General features: G+C 37.5%; 3 protein-coding genes across 3 annotated transcripts; 1 reads left to right on the forward strand and 2 right to left on the reverse strand.

Annotated features, from left to right (window-relative positions):
• Positions 206-3,182, forward strand: LOC18792523 (acyl carrier protein 1, chloroplastic). The gene is made up of 4 exons (XM_007225984.2): positions 206-458; positions 1,260-1,367; positions 2,409-2,531; positions 2,802-3,182. Exons 1-4 carry the CDS (start codon positions 402-404, stop codon positions 2,928-2,930), a joined length of 417 nt encoding a protein of 138 aa, XP_007226046.1. The 5' UTR covers positions 206-401; the 3' UTR covers positions 2,931-3,182.
• On the reverse strand, positions 4,858-5,647 carry LOC18792399 (classical arabinogalactan protein 26). The gene has a single exon (XM_020554680.1). It carries the CDS (start codon positions 5,538-5,540, stop codon positions 5,124-5,126), a length of 417 nt encoding a protein of 138 aa, XP_020410269.1. The 5' UTR covers positions 5,541-5,647; the 3' UTR covers positions 4,858-5,123.
• LOC18790533 (serine/threonine-protein kinase RUNKEL) lies at positions 7,653-13,935 on the reverse strand. The gene is made up of 11 exons (XM_007225398.2): positions 13,563-13,935; positions 13,361-13,450; positions 13,181-13,233; positions 12,987-13,062; positions 12,704-12,765; positions 12,530-12,608; positions 12,381-12,440; positions 10,587-12,239; positions 9,508-10,377; positions 7,944-9,063; positions 7,653-7,853 (listed from the first exon to the last, which is right to left on the reverse strand). The coding sequence occupies exons 1-10, from the start codon at positions 13,812-13,814 to the stop codon at positions 7,954-7,956; spliced, it is 4,305 nt and encodes a 1,434-aa protein (XP_007225460.2). The 5' UTR covers positions 13,815-13,935; the 3' UTR covers positions 7,653-7,853; positions 7,944-7,953.

A 14,251-nucleotide genomic window follows, 5' to 3' on the forward strand; every position in this document is an offset into this window, starting at 1 on the left:
AAAAAGTGAAAGAATAAATTGATAATTAAGTATAAATTCAGGCATTTCGGCAGTTTTGATCAGGGGAAACGAAGCCAACTGTCAGAGTGGCTGCACCAAAGATATTAATTACCATAAATACCCTGGATCCATCGAGGAGGCAAACAGCAACAAAGAAATAAGAAGAAGAAGGCCCAAATAGTCGCAATTTCGATAAAAACAAAGCGAGAAAGCCCAACAAATCCCAACAAACACCAAGAAACAACAAACGCCAGCATTTATAAAACCTGTTTGATGACCCTCCTCCTCAAATCAAAACCCACTCTCTCTCTCTCACATACACACTCTTCGTGCTCTCCGCCTCTCTCTCTTCTTCTCGTTTTTACTTCTTTCAATATCAGATCTCTCTTCTGTCGACACCAATGGCTTCTCTCACACAAGCTTCTACTGCTCTTTCAACCTCCTTCAAGCCCACCTTGGTATTACTTTCCCCGTCTCCTGTTGTCATTTCTCTGTTGTTAATTACAATCTAATTTTCAAGATTTATGATTTTCATCATCATGTTTGTTTGTTTTGTTTTCACGATTTGAGGTTTTGCTATTAGATTTGGATCTTCGGTTTGTTGAATTAATGAATCTGGGTAAATTGTTGAGCTTGTTAGTGATTCTTTGTGGTCTACTGTCAATCTTGCAGCTTGCTTCCGTTTCTTATTGATTGAAATGGGTGATTTGGATTTTATTAGGTTAAGTCTGAGCTTCCTTTGCTAATCATTAAGTTTGAGTTTTTAATGAGACGAGAGAGTAAGCTTGAGTTGAACATTCTTGCTCAAATTGACTTTTTTATATACTATTTTGAAGTTTGGGAGCTGCACCATGTCTGCATGTTATTAGGTTAGAGTTAGACATTACATGAACCAGAGTTGTCATCAAGACCCATTACACGGTGGGTCCCATTTGGTGTTTTGAGTCCACTTGGTCTGTGATTGATTTTGTGATGTAGACTGTTGAACTTTATAATTCTGTTTTAGTTCAAGAAAATGATGGAACAAAATTGCTCTAAATTTCATACTACTTCCTCTCTTGTAACTGCTCAATAACACTTTATCAAGTTAAAGGAAGCTGTAGAAGTTGTAAGATATTTGCTAGGTAGGAGATTGAATGTTTAGAAGGCATATATTGATGTTATCTTTTTCATGATGTCAATTTTTGGATAACAGAACAATATTGACTTAGAAAATTTAGCTTCCTTACATGTTGCTCTATGGTTGAATGTTGAAGCAGGCAGTCAGCAGCAGGAGCTCTGGTCTGAAGTCAGTTTCCTTTTCCATCACTGGAAAGCGCTTCCCATCTCTCAGTTCCCGACCTGGGCGTTTTCAAGTTTCCTGTTCGGTACGCTCAATTGATTATAATGCTATTGTTGCTTTTGTTTTTGTTGTTGTTCCTATTCGATAAATTTCTGCGTATCTCCACTTTTGTTGATGTGGCATTAGTTTGTAATTTATTCTATAAATTTTATTTCTAATTGCTTGAATATGATTAATGGTTGGACTTGTTTGGAAAATTAATTTTGTTCCCTTAACACATTACACTTTTTAGAGAGGTTTAACTGTAGTAAAACAAATTATCCTTTGAGGTCCTCTTAAGACATGGAGTGCTGTTTCCTTTAATGCAGACCTCAGAATGTCTCCTTTTTTGGGATAAGAGAGGACCTGATAGCAAATAATGTCATCTCAGAAAGCCAGTTCTTTGTACCTTTAATGTGCTCTTGGCTCGCTATGATGCCTACACTCTTACGTACTTTCCTTTTATCTGTGAAACAAATTATCTTTTGAGGTCCTCTTAAGACATGGAGTGCTGTTTCCTCTAATGCAGACCTCAGAATGTCTCCTTTTTTGGAAGAAGAGAGGACCTGATAGCAAATAATGTCATCTCAGAAAGCCAGTGCTTTGTACCTTTAATGTGCTCTTGGCTCGCTATGATGCCTACACTCTTCCATACTTTCCTTTTATCTATGAAACAAATTATCTTTTGAGGTCCTCTCAAGACATGGGGTGCTGTTTCCTATAATGCTGTCCTCAGATTGTCTCATTTTTTGGCTAAGAGAGGACCTGATAACAAATAATGGCATCTCAGAAAGCCAGGGTTTGTACCTTCAATGTGCTTTTGGCTCGCTATGATGTCTACATTCTTCCGTAGTTTCCTTTTATCTATGTAGCAAATTCTCCTTTGTATATCAAAACCATGTGATAGGTTGCTTAGCTTTGTGTTGTTTATGTAAAAAAAATTCTTTAACATAGTTTTGGTAAGTTCGGTGGTCTATGATCATGAATTTGTCTAACTTTGATCATGAAAATGGCTCACAATCTTGAAAAATCAGTCCTATTCTTTAATATTAATAACTAGTAATATGGTATTATTACTTCTTTGTAGGCCAAACCAGAGACTCTGAACAAGGTGTGTGGCATAGTGAAGAAGCAGTTGGCTTTACCCGAAGACACAGCTGTGACCCCAGGCTCAAAGTTTGCTGAACTTGGCGCTGATTCTCTTGACACAGTAATTCCCAACTATCTTTTGTTGCTTTCATTTTCTACCAAGCCGATTAATATTGTAGCTTTCTGTAGTTTTTTCTTTTGTACAATGCAAGTTGAATTTCAAAATGACAGCGTTTTTACAGAGTGGATACAACAGGCCACGGTGTCCGATTTTCTTTTACATTTGAATATATATGGCTATTTTCTTCAGTACATCTTCCACGAGGAGAAAACAACGTGCGTGTCACAAGAATGTGACTGATCATTCATTTCCCACATTGCTTTTATACAGGTTGAGATTGTGATGGGACTTGAGGAGGAGTTTGGCATCAGTGTGGAGGAAGAAAGTGCCCAGACCATCGCCACTGTTCAAGATGCAGCAGATCTGATTGAGAAGCTCGTTGAGAAGAAGAGTACTTAATAGTTTAGAGAGAATCAGAAAAACCTATGGACCTTTTTCTTCCTTTAGTTTTTCTTTGTTTTTGTTTTTGTTTTTGTTTTGTACGAGCTTTATATTATGGTTTTGGTACTTTAATTATCTTATGGATATTTTAGTGTTCTTAAATGTGATGATCTCAAGTGGTGTTTCTTATGTTCTGAATTTGTCTTTTTTATCTGATGAAGAACGAAAAAGTACTGGAAAAATAGTTGTTAAGTTCTGAAAATTTTCTTACTCTACCTTCATTTATGCTATTTGGATTAGTCTTTAAATATAGAAGTTCATTCTATTTGAACTTCTAATAATATTGCCTCTTGAATAGAATTTTTTTAATTTTTAAATACAAGTGATGATTGGGGAGGGGAAATAAAACCTGACTTCAAATGCAGGGATTGGGGAGAGGGAATTAAATTTAAGACTTCAAATGCAGGGATAAATGCTGTAAATCACTTATTGTTAGTTGTTATTTTTTGCCCACTTCCTCCGTAAAAGTACTTCGGAAATTTTTAACTCTTGATGTTTTCTATATACAAGAAACAAAAATCTATTTGTGTTGAATAAAATTTTGTGATCTACCCAAAGTTGGAATGTTTGAATAAAAATTGTCTATAGAATTAAACTTCAAGACTTGGTAATTTTTTGCCCAACGTCCTATAGTCTGTATACGTTTTGTAAATAAACATTTCAAACGATGCCGGTGTCAAACATGACGGGTTGGCCCAACACGGCATGAGTTCAGCTCGTTTAAATGAGGCACAGCACGGCACGAGCACGAATATTAATGGGTCATGCTTGGCATGGCACAAAAACTTGGGCTGGGCGGGATCAAAAAATGAGGTCCAATGGACTGGGGCGGCCCATGGCCGGAGTCCGCTTCAAATAGTTGATCATTTCTTGCCTCTAATTATATTTTTAATGTTTATAATTTGAATTATCTAGTGGAAAAAAAAAACAAGTGAAAAAAATTCAAATTAAATAGGTTGGTTCTTGGGCCTAAGCACGGCACGGGCACGAGCACGAGTCCGGCCCGGTTCGTTTTAATGTGGACCTGGACTTTGGGTCGGATCGGAATCAATGATTTTACTAAATGGGCCGGCATGACACGGCTCGATAAATTAAATGGACTGACCCGACACTGCACGAAAACGTTAAAAACACGAGTTTAAATAGGACGGCCTGGCCCAATACGGCCCGTTTGACACCTCTAGCCACAGGGACTAAATTAGATTTAGTTATGAAGAGTTGTCTTCAATTATGCTAGTGGGATGGTCGAATTATTGATTTTCTGCTAAATTTTGCCTAAGAAAGACTTAATTATGGATTTTAATGAAAAAGAAGAAAAGGAAAACTTAATCATGGATCCTTGGCCCAACTCCCAAGTTGAACATGTTCTTTGCTTCAATTTCTCTCTCACCCGCTTTAGAAAAACTTGTGGAAATGGAATAACACTATTTTATTATTGTCAATCAATCACAAACTGTTACGTGAAAAAATTATCACGTGTAACGTGCCACGATTGATAATAGTGTTTCTTCACCCACTTGGGTAGCGTCTGGCAAACAAACTAGACATTCTTATTAAAATCGAGCCATCACTATTAGATAAAAAGAATCCTATAGGAGACTGTTATTAAAGATCAGGACAGCAGAAAACAGACAAATTAGATTACCTAAACCACCAATTTTATTTTAGCTTGATTGTACAACATGTGACTGGCTACTTATTGTATACTTTGGAGTCTCACATGCACTTGAAATAGAAGTTGCTTCAATTATTCGATCCAATTGAAAACCGGGTGCAACATCCTGAATTATTTCTTCTTGTTGTACTTTTCCCTTGTGGGATGGCATGGGGCTTGAAGCACAAAATTCAGAGATTCCAAGAAGTACAATAACCCTTCAAAACCAAGTAAACGAAAGACTTTAAGCGAATGGATTAATGTTCTTACAAGTCTGTTGATGTTTGTGATATTGGGGAGGAGAAAATCGAACCTAAAACCTCGGATATAATGATAAATGTTCTTTAACCACTTACATAATCAATTACAAACTCTCTAACCTATGATGGAAGTAGGACTATACATATGTATATTAGATGGTTTCACTCCATCCCATTTTGAGGTACTAATTACAAACAATGACAATTGAATCTCGTAGCCCAAAAAAGACTTACACCCTAATAAGCTGCATAGACTACATATGCGGCTGAACCTGCAAAAGCAGCCAGCTTTAAAGGCCAAATTAAGCTTATAGATGCTGCTGAGGAAGCTGGCAATGACCCAAATGGTGAGAGTGAAGAGTAGGGGCCAGGAGAAACCAAGTCGTCCGGATTCGGAGGGCTAGGGTTGGAGGGAATGGTGGGGATAGATGAATCAGTTGGAGTAGCAGGAACCACAGGACCAGGAGATGGCAAAAGTGGAGCTATTTCTGGAGGCAATCCTTGTAAAGAAGATGGAGGAAAATTGGTGATCAAGAATGCTGGTGAAGCTGAGATGCTAGATGAGGCAGAGGAGGCTTTTGAATGAAGGGAAAGCAGAGGTGAGGCCATGAAAGCCATAATGAGAAAAACTATATGGGACCAAAAAGAGGCCATTTCTAATGATGAAGATATCAAAGTTGGGAGAGTGGAGGGCTTATATATTTTGTGCAATCAAAGTTTTTACTAAAAGAGCAGAGTGAATGGGATTTTGTGTGTGGTCTTTTGGTGTAAGTTATGATTTGGGATATTTTAAAAGGATGACTAGACTAGGGTGGGGTCCATATGCCACATGGGTAGTGAAATTTGGATGAATATGAGAAAATACAGGTTGGCATATTTAGTGAAGAGACAAAGATCAAAGATGGGTTAGCATCTTTTGTAATTGGAATCAGATGGTTTTGTTTTCATTTTTCCTTTTGGTCCGTGATCTTGCTGTTCCCTGATTTCTGATAATCCGGAAGCCCAAGTCCTACTAATCTACTTGACTAGTTTCAATGCTATAATCATTGATAATCACCCGTCAATAAATTTATCAATTCAAAGGTTTATTGTTTAAGTGATTAATAATAATTATTTTTGTATGAGATCATGCTTTTGAATTCCCTAATAGTATTTGATGGACGAAAATTTGAATTTCATATGGTGCGTGGACCGTTGATTGGTGTAGGTCCCATCAATCAATATTGCGATTTACTCAGAAACATACAAGGCATGAGCATCCTAGAGTAGGAAAAGTTCGAAGAAATTTCACGAGAAGCGTTGATTGATGTTATGATTTGTAAATTGACTCTATTACCATTTATAAAAAATAAAGAACAAAATCAGAAATTCAGATAAAATAATGCATGTAACTAACCAAACAAATTAAATTTATTTTCTACCATTCTCTAGTCAATCCACAAACTTCCATAGTTCCAAAGCCATTTGCAGGGCCTGACCACAGAAACGTTTTGATGTCCATAGATTCCCTTCCCATTGGGGTCAATGAACAAGTGTAGTTTAAAATTTCAATTACCAGATTTATTTAATGTAAAAAATGAATAGAAATGTTGCAACATTGGACATTATTGACTAATGATGCAAAGATTTGCAATCATGATAGATTCTCGCATTACACATTTTTCCAACCGTTTGATGAAAAAAGTCTGAGAGGTCAAGGACAACCTATACCCACCCCCAACCCCTCCCCCCAAAATCACGGGTCCATCAAGTAAAAAATTAGATTATAAAATAAATAAAAAACTTACCGACAAATGATGTCCTAACCCAAGGAATTTCACAGGATGGGATTGTCACACTATTCCAGCATGCATGAGCAGTGGATCCAAAGTTTGTTTTTTTTCTTATTTGCCAAAGAAAGTCTTTTTTGTTTGTTTTTGGGTAGATGGAATCAGAGTTTGGTCTCCATCCCAGCCAAATCCATGGTTTTCTAGAATTTTTATAAAAAAAATCTTGATTTATCTATATATAAAACAAAAAATAGAGAATGATGAAATATTCAAAATACCCTAGGTTCATGCAAGCGTTAAGAATTGAAATTATTAATTAAATGAGAATAATATAATAAATTCACATTTTTTCATATTAAAAAATTTTAAAATTAAAAAAAATAAATAAATCAGATAATGAATCATATTTTTATGAAATGGTTAATCGTTTTATTAATCTCTAAATTTTAACCCAATTTGCATTTGAGGGAGTAGAAATGGGGATAGAGGGGGAGAGATAGTTTAATTTTAATTTTATAGTTTTTAAAATTTTTATTATTCATATTTTAATCAATTTTGATACAAAAATACCATTTTGCCCCTACACTTAACAGAAAAGTGAACAAAATTGACAACAATACCATTTGTCCTAACAAAACTAAAATTAAAGGACCACATGAACCATTTTGGAAATTGAGGTACTCAAATGCAAATCGGGTCTAAATTCAACGACTAATAAAACGATTAACCTTTTATGGAATACAACTATCTATTATTATTTTTAATTCTAAAATAATTTAATTTTAAAAAAAAAATTTAATTTAAAAAAAAAAAAAAAACAAAAGGCCTCTCCGTATGCGCTAGTATTTCCTTTATGTACAAGAATTTTGTGACCCCATAAATTTGTAGATAATGGACATCAACTAACCAATCTCATACCACAACTAATCAGCATTTTGATATTAGTCGAACACAGGATTTTGATCAAATTGCAGCCAACTAAATTCCAAGAGAAATATGTATTAAAAGAAACTATATTTAGAATTGCAATGGACATACAAAGTGTACACGGATTATACAATGACATGTCAACCAGAGCTGGATTGACACTAAAATTTTATGCAAAAAAATTAAACTCACCTTCATAATTTGTTGACCCATTCTCAGGAACTCAAGAGGCATGTCTTTATGCCATTGTGAAAGCCAATTGATTTGCATACTGCACACCGAAAAAAGAAATCACTAAGTTAGAGAGATCATAAATATTATGAAACAAAACAATAGGAAAAAGAAGAAACCACCATATTACCTCTAGCGTTTCACAAGCAGCGAGGCAGCCGTTGCAACTCCACGGCCACATGGAAAGCAGCAGTGGCTAAAACAGGTACACCTGAACCTTTAAGCTCAGAAACTATGCCCTCAATTCTCGAAATCTCGGGTATAGATATCGACAATATCATTGCATGTAGCAAATATTGCCGGCAAGAATAACCAAGTGCATGGAGCACCCGCTGCACCAGTAAGTGAGATGTGCCCCTACGCCACGACTCAAGGACTGCAGTAACTTTTGGCAGATTAGTTAGAAGACCGGCAGAGGCTTCCCTTGGAGCTGCCTTGAGCAACAAGACCACACATTCGGAAGCTATATCCGCCACATTTCCTCCATGGGATCTACTCAACTCTAGCAAGACACCAATATTGCTGCCAAAGTCCGTGATATCTCTAATGCCTTGTTGATCAGCACCACTTGCCTCGGAAGACACATCACCTATAAGAGCAGGTTCTTTTGAATAGAGGAAGCCTCTTCTACCACTCACTGACCGTAAAAGGAAAGCCCTGCATAGGCCAAGGGTTGGTTCCAGAAAATCTTCCATATCTTTTGCGTATACGAACTCTAGAAGATTTCCTATTTTCCTAACTACCTTTAGCTGAGAAAGTAACTTGGTTTCCATTTCAGGTGCCGAAGTCAGGGCCAGACATAGCATTACATTGTTGACATTTGCACTTGAGAGATCACCAAGCAAAAACTCAAAGCATTGTGAGACTATCTTAAGATCTAGAATGTCTGCAATTTTGATGTAATTAAACTCAATCAGCATCACAAGAAGCTTTTGTGCGTACAAGGGGATTGGATCTTCATCTTCAATCAAAGAAGGGTAGAGAGGAAGAAAATTTTTATTGGATATGGATTCCAATTCTTTGGACCTTTGCTCATCCTCAGATTGTTCATTCAGGAAAATAACCATCACGTCAAACAAAATTTTCAAGCACAGAAACCTGGCATCACCATCCTTGTTGCCCTTATAAAGCACAGCCAAACTGGGGAGGATTTCACGGATAAAAATATGAGGGCTTTCAAGAATTACAAGTGACTCCTCTGACACAGACTCAAGAACTCGAAGAAGGGTAATCTGAAAGTCATCCCTGCCCTGGAAATCAACAGTAAATTATTTATCAGTATCTATGACATCATTTTTCAAAACTTCAAGCTAATAGACGTTTATTCTGTAGCCCTTCACATCATCCCCACCCCCTTGTCCATAGGATTCAGTCCAAGACCACACAACTAAAAGGTGCCCACTTAAAAATAATGGCATGGTTTACTAGAAATTCGTGTAAAAATGTCTGGTTGTCACTTGTTCGTGCATTTTAACAACCTATTACCACCTGGGATTACTTGCCAAGACACAGTACCTGAGCCAGGCAAGTTACAAATCATCCCAAGTTCCAATCATTAACAGTTGGCTGATCTAAGCCATTTTGGCATTACTAAATTTTCATATCCAAATTAAACGTCTACCTTGGATTAGCCAGATAACAAAAAGACTAGCAATGACTAAACAACAAAGAATGGTTGGGCTGCAGCCACCTACCTGAAATGTTGTCTCCACGAGTTTAATTAGATTTGCCAACTGCTGCAGGACCTGATCACTCACCACCTTGCGCTTAAAAGACGAGCTCCGAAGAAGATGGAGAACTACAGGAAACATATGAACATTGGTCTTTGGGGCAACTCTACTGTTCAGGGGAGATAGATGCCCATGGCGCCTTCCTCCCATCATTTGCTGTATTTCTCCAGTTATAGTATCCAGTAAACTGGGTATAGTAGATGCCACAACACACACGGATGCATCTAAACACTGCTGCACATAGTGGTCCTTCTCTTTTGCCAACCTGTCAACGGCAGAAAGTAACTTGGCATTGCAAAACAAATGTGGCAGCCACCTCCTACCATTCTTACAAAGAAGAGCAACGAAAACAAGTGCCTTTCCCTTCAAAACCTCACTTCCCTGATCGATAAGAGACACAAGACCTGGGACAAGATTCTTATCCTCAATCAATGGCAGGAGCTGCCTGCCAATATTAGTGAACATATGACTTCCAAGCATGGCCATGTTTAAAAGGTTTAAGCTGATTTGCTGCTCACGTAGACTGCCTTTCACAAGAGCCGATGCTATTTCTTTTAAAGAGAGCTTCTCTATTACTGGTTGAATGCTAGGTGGATTGAAACGAACAAGACGGACTAAACACGATCCTGCTGTGAGCCTCATGCTCTCCTGCTTCCCAGCAGCCCTATATAAATAGCACAGGTTATTAATCATGTCCTGGCTTGTCAAACGAGCTGCCCAGTGCCCTGCTTGACTGCAAATATTTTCAATTGTCCTCAATGCATATAGTTGAGTTAAATCATCCTCTCCTTTGCGCAAAATTGATGACACCAACGAAAGCAAAGAATTTGAAACCTGCCCGAGGTAAAATAAGTTATCAATCAAGAAAATATAAACAAAAGAGCAGGAAAGAGCATAACTAAAGCATATACACATACAACATGGAACTCCATCTTTTACTCGTGTAAAGAGTAGAATTACATGTTGTACATAGTATAACAGTCATTCCTTTTATCATAAGGTGCATAACCAACAAATTTATTCCAATAACGTAGGAAGCTAACCTGCCACCCGGATGTGGACCGGATTTCCTTTGATGGAGACTCTGCTGGATTGTTGTCTCCAGCTTGCTCACTTTGAGTAGATATATAGAATAGCAACTCACCTAAAGCAGCCATAGAAAACCTCCTCACTTTTTCCTGCTTGTCTCTAAGGCCATCGGCAAGTGAACCCAAAATTCCAGAATTTGCCAAATCATCTTGAATAAAAGTAGAATGGCGAATCAGCAAACCAACCAGAGAAGCAAGTTGGACACGCAAAGCCAAAGCCTTGGACAGCCGAAGCATTTTAACAAGCATAAGCATGATAGGTCCATTGGTCAAGATATTGGCGGCCTCAGCATTATTGCTTAACATCTCAAGGTATCTAATTACATTCTGCTTCTCCCCAATGCTACTGTTCCCATTAAAAATGGCTATAATCTTATTGTTGAGTGCATCCAAATGGTCTTTAGAGATTTTCACGAAATCAGAGGCTTGTAGAGTGTCAAAAGGAAGTGAAGGAAGAACATCCGAATTTTTATCAGATTTTCTGCTGGGCATCACAGGTCTGACTGAGAGATCAGATGGATGCCAAAGAACCTGTGAAAGGTTATTCGAAGATTTCACAGGATCATATTCCATTGCAGATCCTGAACCTTCTTTAAATCTCTGATTTTTTATTACAGGACTGGCACTGGGTGGGATTACAGCCACTTCAATATTATGAGGAGATGATTCCTGATCAAGTCCTCTTGAGTCATCTGAGGCAGGCATATTAAGCACAGAAAGGGTGTCTGATTGGTTTGAGTTGTTTTCCATGTCTTCCACTTTACCCTGGTGCTGATTCTGACTTGAAAATTTGTTATCAGGTGTACAAGCTTGATTCTCAGACCCATCAGATTCATCCTGTGTGTCATCTTCAGTGTTCTCATTAAAGTCAAGTTCCATGTCAGTGTTCTCAATTTTGACTTCAGAATCATTCTCAGAATTAGTAGATACCGGCCTCCGGTAGTTTTCCTTCTCATTTTCCCTCTGCAGGTTCATTTTTGCTATTCTCGAGAGTCTCAAAAGATTCACACCCCTGGTAGCACCAGAAGGATCCTTTTTTTCATCAACCCCTCTTCCAGAAACCTTTGCTTGAGTTCTGCGGCCACCTGGTGTACCCTTGACTGGAGTCTCATGGCCTTTTGTTCCTAAAGTAGAATTCTCATCCTGCTTAAAAGTTTTTTTAACATCCTTTTGACGAGATTTAGGAGTCCTGTTTATGGAAGATTGATCACCATTACGTACTGACAGACATGGCTTAGCACATTGCTCTAGCATATTATCAAAAGCAGGCTGAGGAGGTAGAGGCACCGCATTTAACTTAGTCCTCCAGAAGGCATGACCACAAAGTTCAGGCCACTGTATTCTTTCTGCTGGATCCTTTACGAGTAAAAAATTTATTAGATTGACAAAAGAACGACTAGGAGTGCCAGGTAGAGGAGGCGCCGGATCTGAGAGGATGGATTTTACTAGCTGAGTAAATTCCCTACCCACAAAGGGAGGCCTCCCAGCATAGCACTCATATAGAACACAACCAAGGGCCCAGAAATCAGATGCATATGAATGGACACCCCCCTCTTCAAACAGTTCAGGAGCCATATAACAAGGGGTTCCACGTTTTGCTTGTGGCAACTATACATGTGCAAGAAGGGAAAGCTTACATTAGCGTTTTCATATTTTGTTGACAAAAAAAAGAATTGGAAAATTTCTAATTAAGCTCATATAAACTTCATCAAAAGAATTTCAAATGTTGTGATAGATAAGATAACCTACTGAGGAAGAAGTTGTTTGTGAAATATCGCTCAACTTTCTAGCCAATCCAAAATCACAGAGCTGCATTGTGCAAAGATACTAGTTCAGATGAAGAGCAAAACAATTAAAAAATTAAGAGAAATAAACGAGCAAAACAGCATGCCTTATACCTTGGTACGGCCATTTTCGTCCAAAAGGATATTTGATGGTTTCAAATCACAGTATATGATTCCCTTTGAATGTAAAAACCTAAAAGGAAGTGATTCCAAGAACATAACTTAAATAAATTAAACATGTAGAGACTTGTAACAAGAAATAAAATGAAGCAATTGAAGATTTCTTACAACAAAGCTCTAACAAGGTCACAGCCAAGGTCGTGAATTGACTCTTCAGGTAGCTGCTTATCCTGCAATTCTTCCGTACATTATTAGTATCACAGTGCTAAAAACATTGTACATGTTCCAAACCAGCATTCCAAATGTAGAATTTTACGATATAACATGACGCATGGAATCGTTATAAAACATTGGCACCGTTCTAAGACCAAACAGACTAGCATAGCAAATAACATATCCACAAGCTTCTACACATCAAGGCAATGCAAAGTTCACACTAAGTGATTAATACCTGGTTTAATAATGTCATCAAATTGCCTCCAACACAGTACTCCAAAACTAACCACAAGTGAGCAGAAGTTTCATACCTAAGCAGTGGCACAAGAAAAAGGAAATTCACAAATACATAATTCAGTTGTTAGCTGGAACCAAATATAAACAGTTATATTCAGTCTCAGGAGAAATTATCTCATGAAGAATACTTACCACCAAAAAAATTTGAGGATATTTTGATGATCTAGAGTGTGAAGAATCTTAACCTGCATTAAATCGAAAGTTACATAACCTATGCATATCTGGATTTGAATTCTCCGAACCAAAATAATGCCCAAACATTGCTAAATCTGAATTTCGTTCTAGTTTGCTAACTGAAATTTATCTACTTACTTCTTGAAGAAGCTTGCTCTTCTGCGATTTCTCAACGCTCTTAATCGCAAAGTACTCGATGGTCTTCTTCTTCCTCCCCTTGTACACAGTCTGTAAATTCAACATGAATCGAATTAAGTAAGTAACTAACTGAAGTAAAACTGAGCAGTTCATCGGTGAGTTAAGATTTATAAATTCGACAGAGTTTGAGAAGCAATGTTACCGAGCATTTTCCACGGCCAATGGCTTCGTATATGTGGTACTGGTTCATCTCTAAGCTTTTTCTAGGGTTGCAGATTTGAAACCAGAGGAGGATGATAGTCTGTGAAGGAGAGAGTGATAGTCTGTGAAGGAGAGAGAGAGAGAGAGAGAGAGAGGCTTGGATTTGATTGGAGTGAAATGGGGCTTTTGTGGGACGAAAGGTCAAATTAGAGAGAGACTGGGGGAATGAGTGAGCGGGAACGTGGAATTTCATTGAAAATCAAAATCAAACGAGGAATTAATAGAGAAAAAGCGCATCGCATTTTAGGTTTGAGTTGTAACCAAACAGTACATCCATCCGTTTCATTTCAAAATTTGAAAGCTAGGGGTACTGACTGCCACGTGGCCTGATTACTTTGCTATTTTCAACCTGTTTTTGATATAGGCAACCCTAAATTGGATGTAAATTTGGGATTCAAACTTTTTTATTAGGGTGATTTTATTTGCACCCTAAAATTTGCCATTTTGACCACACACTCATTTTAAACATGAATAACCTATTTTACTTTTGGACATAATTAACGTTAAGAACAAAAAATATTTAAAATAAAAATTAAATTTTCTCAGTACACCTCACATATGTTTTTGCAACCTTAGTTAGACTAATTTCTCAAACCATCATGTTCCTACAACCCTAACAGAGTTTATACG

Source organism: Prunus persica, chromosome G1, assembly GCF_000346465.2.
Source record: "Prunus persica cultivar Lovell chromosome G1, Prunus_persica_NCBIv2, whole genome shotgun sequence".
Taxonomy (NCBI): Eukaryota; Viridiplantae; Streptophyta; class Magnoliopsida; order Rosales; family Rosaceae; genus Prunus; species Prunus persica.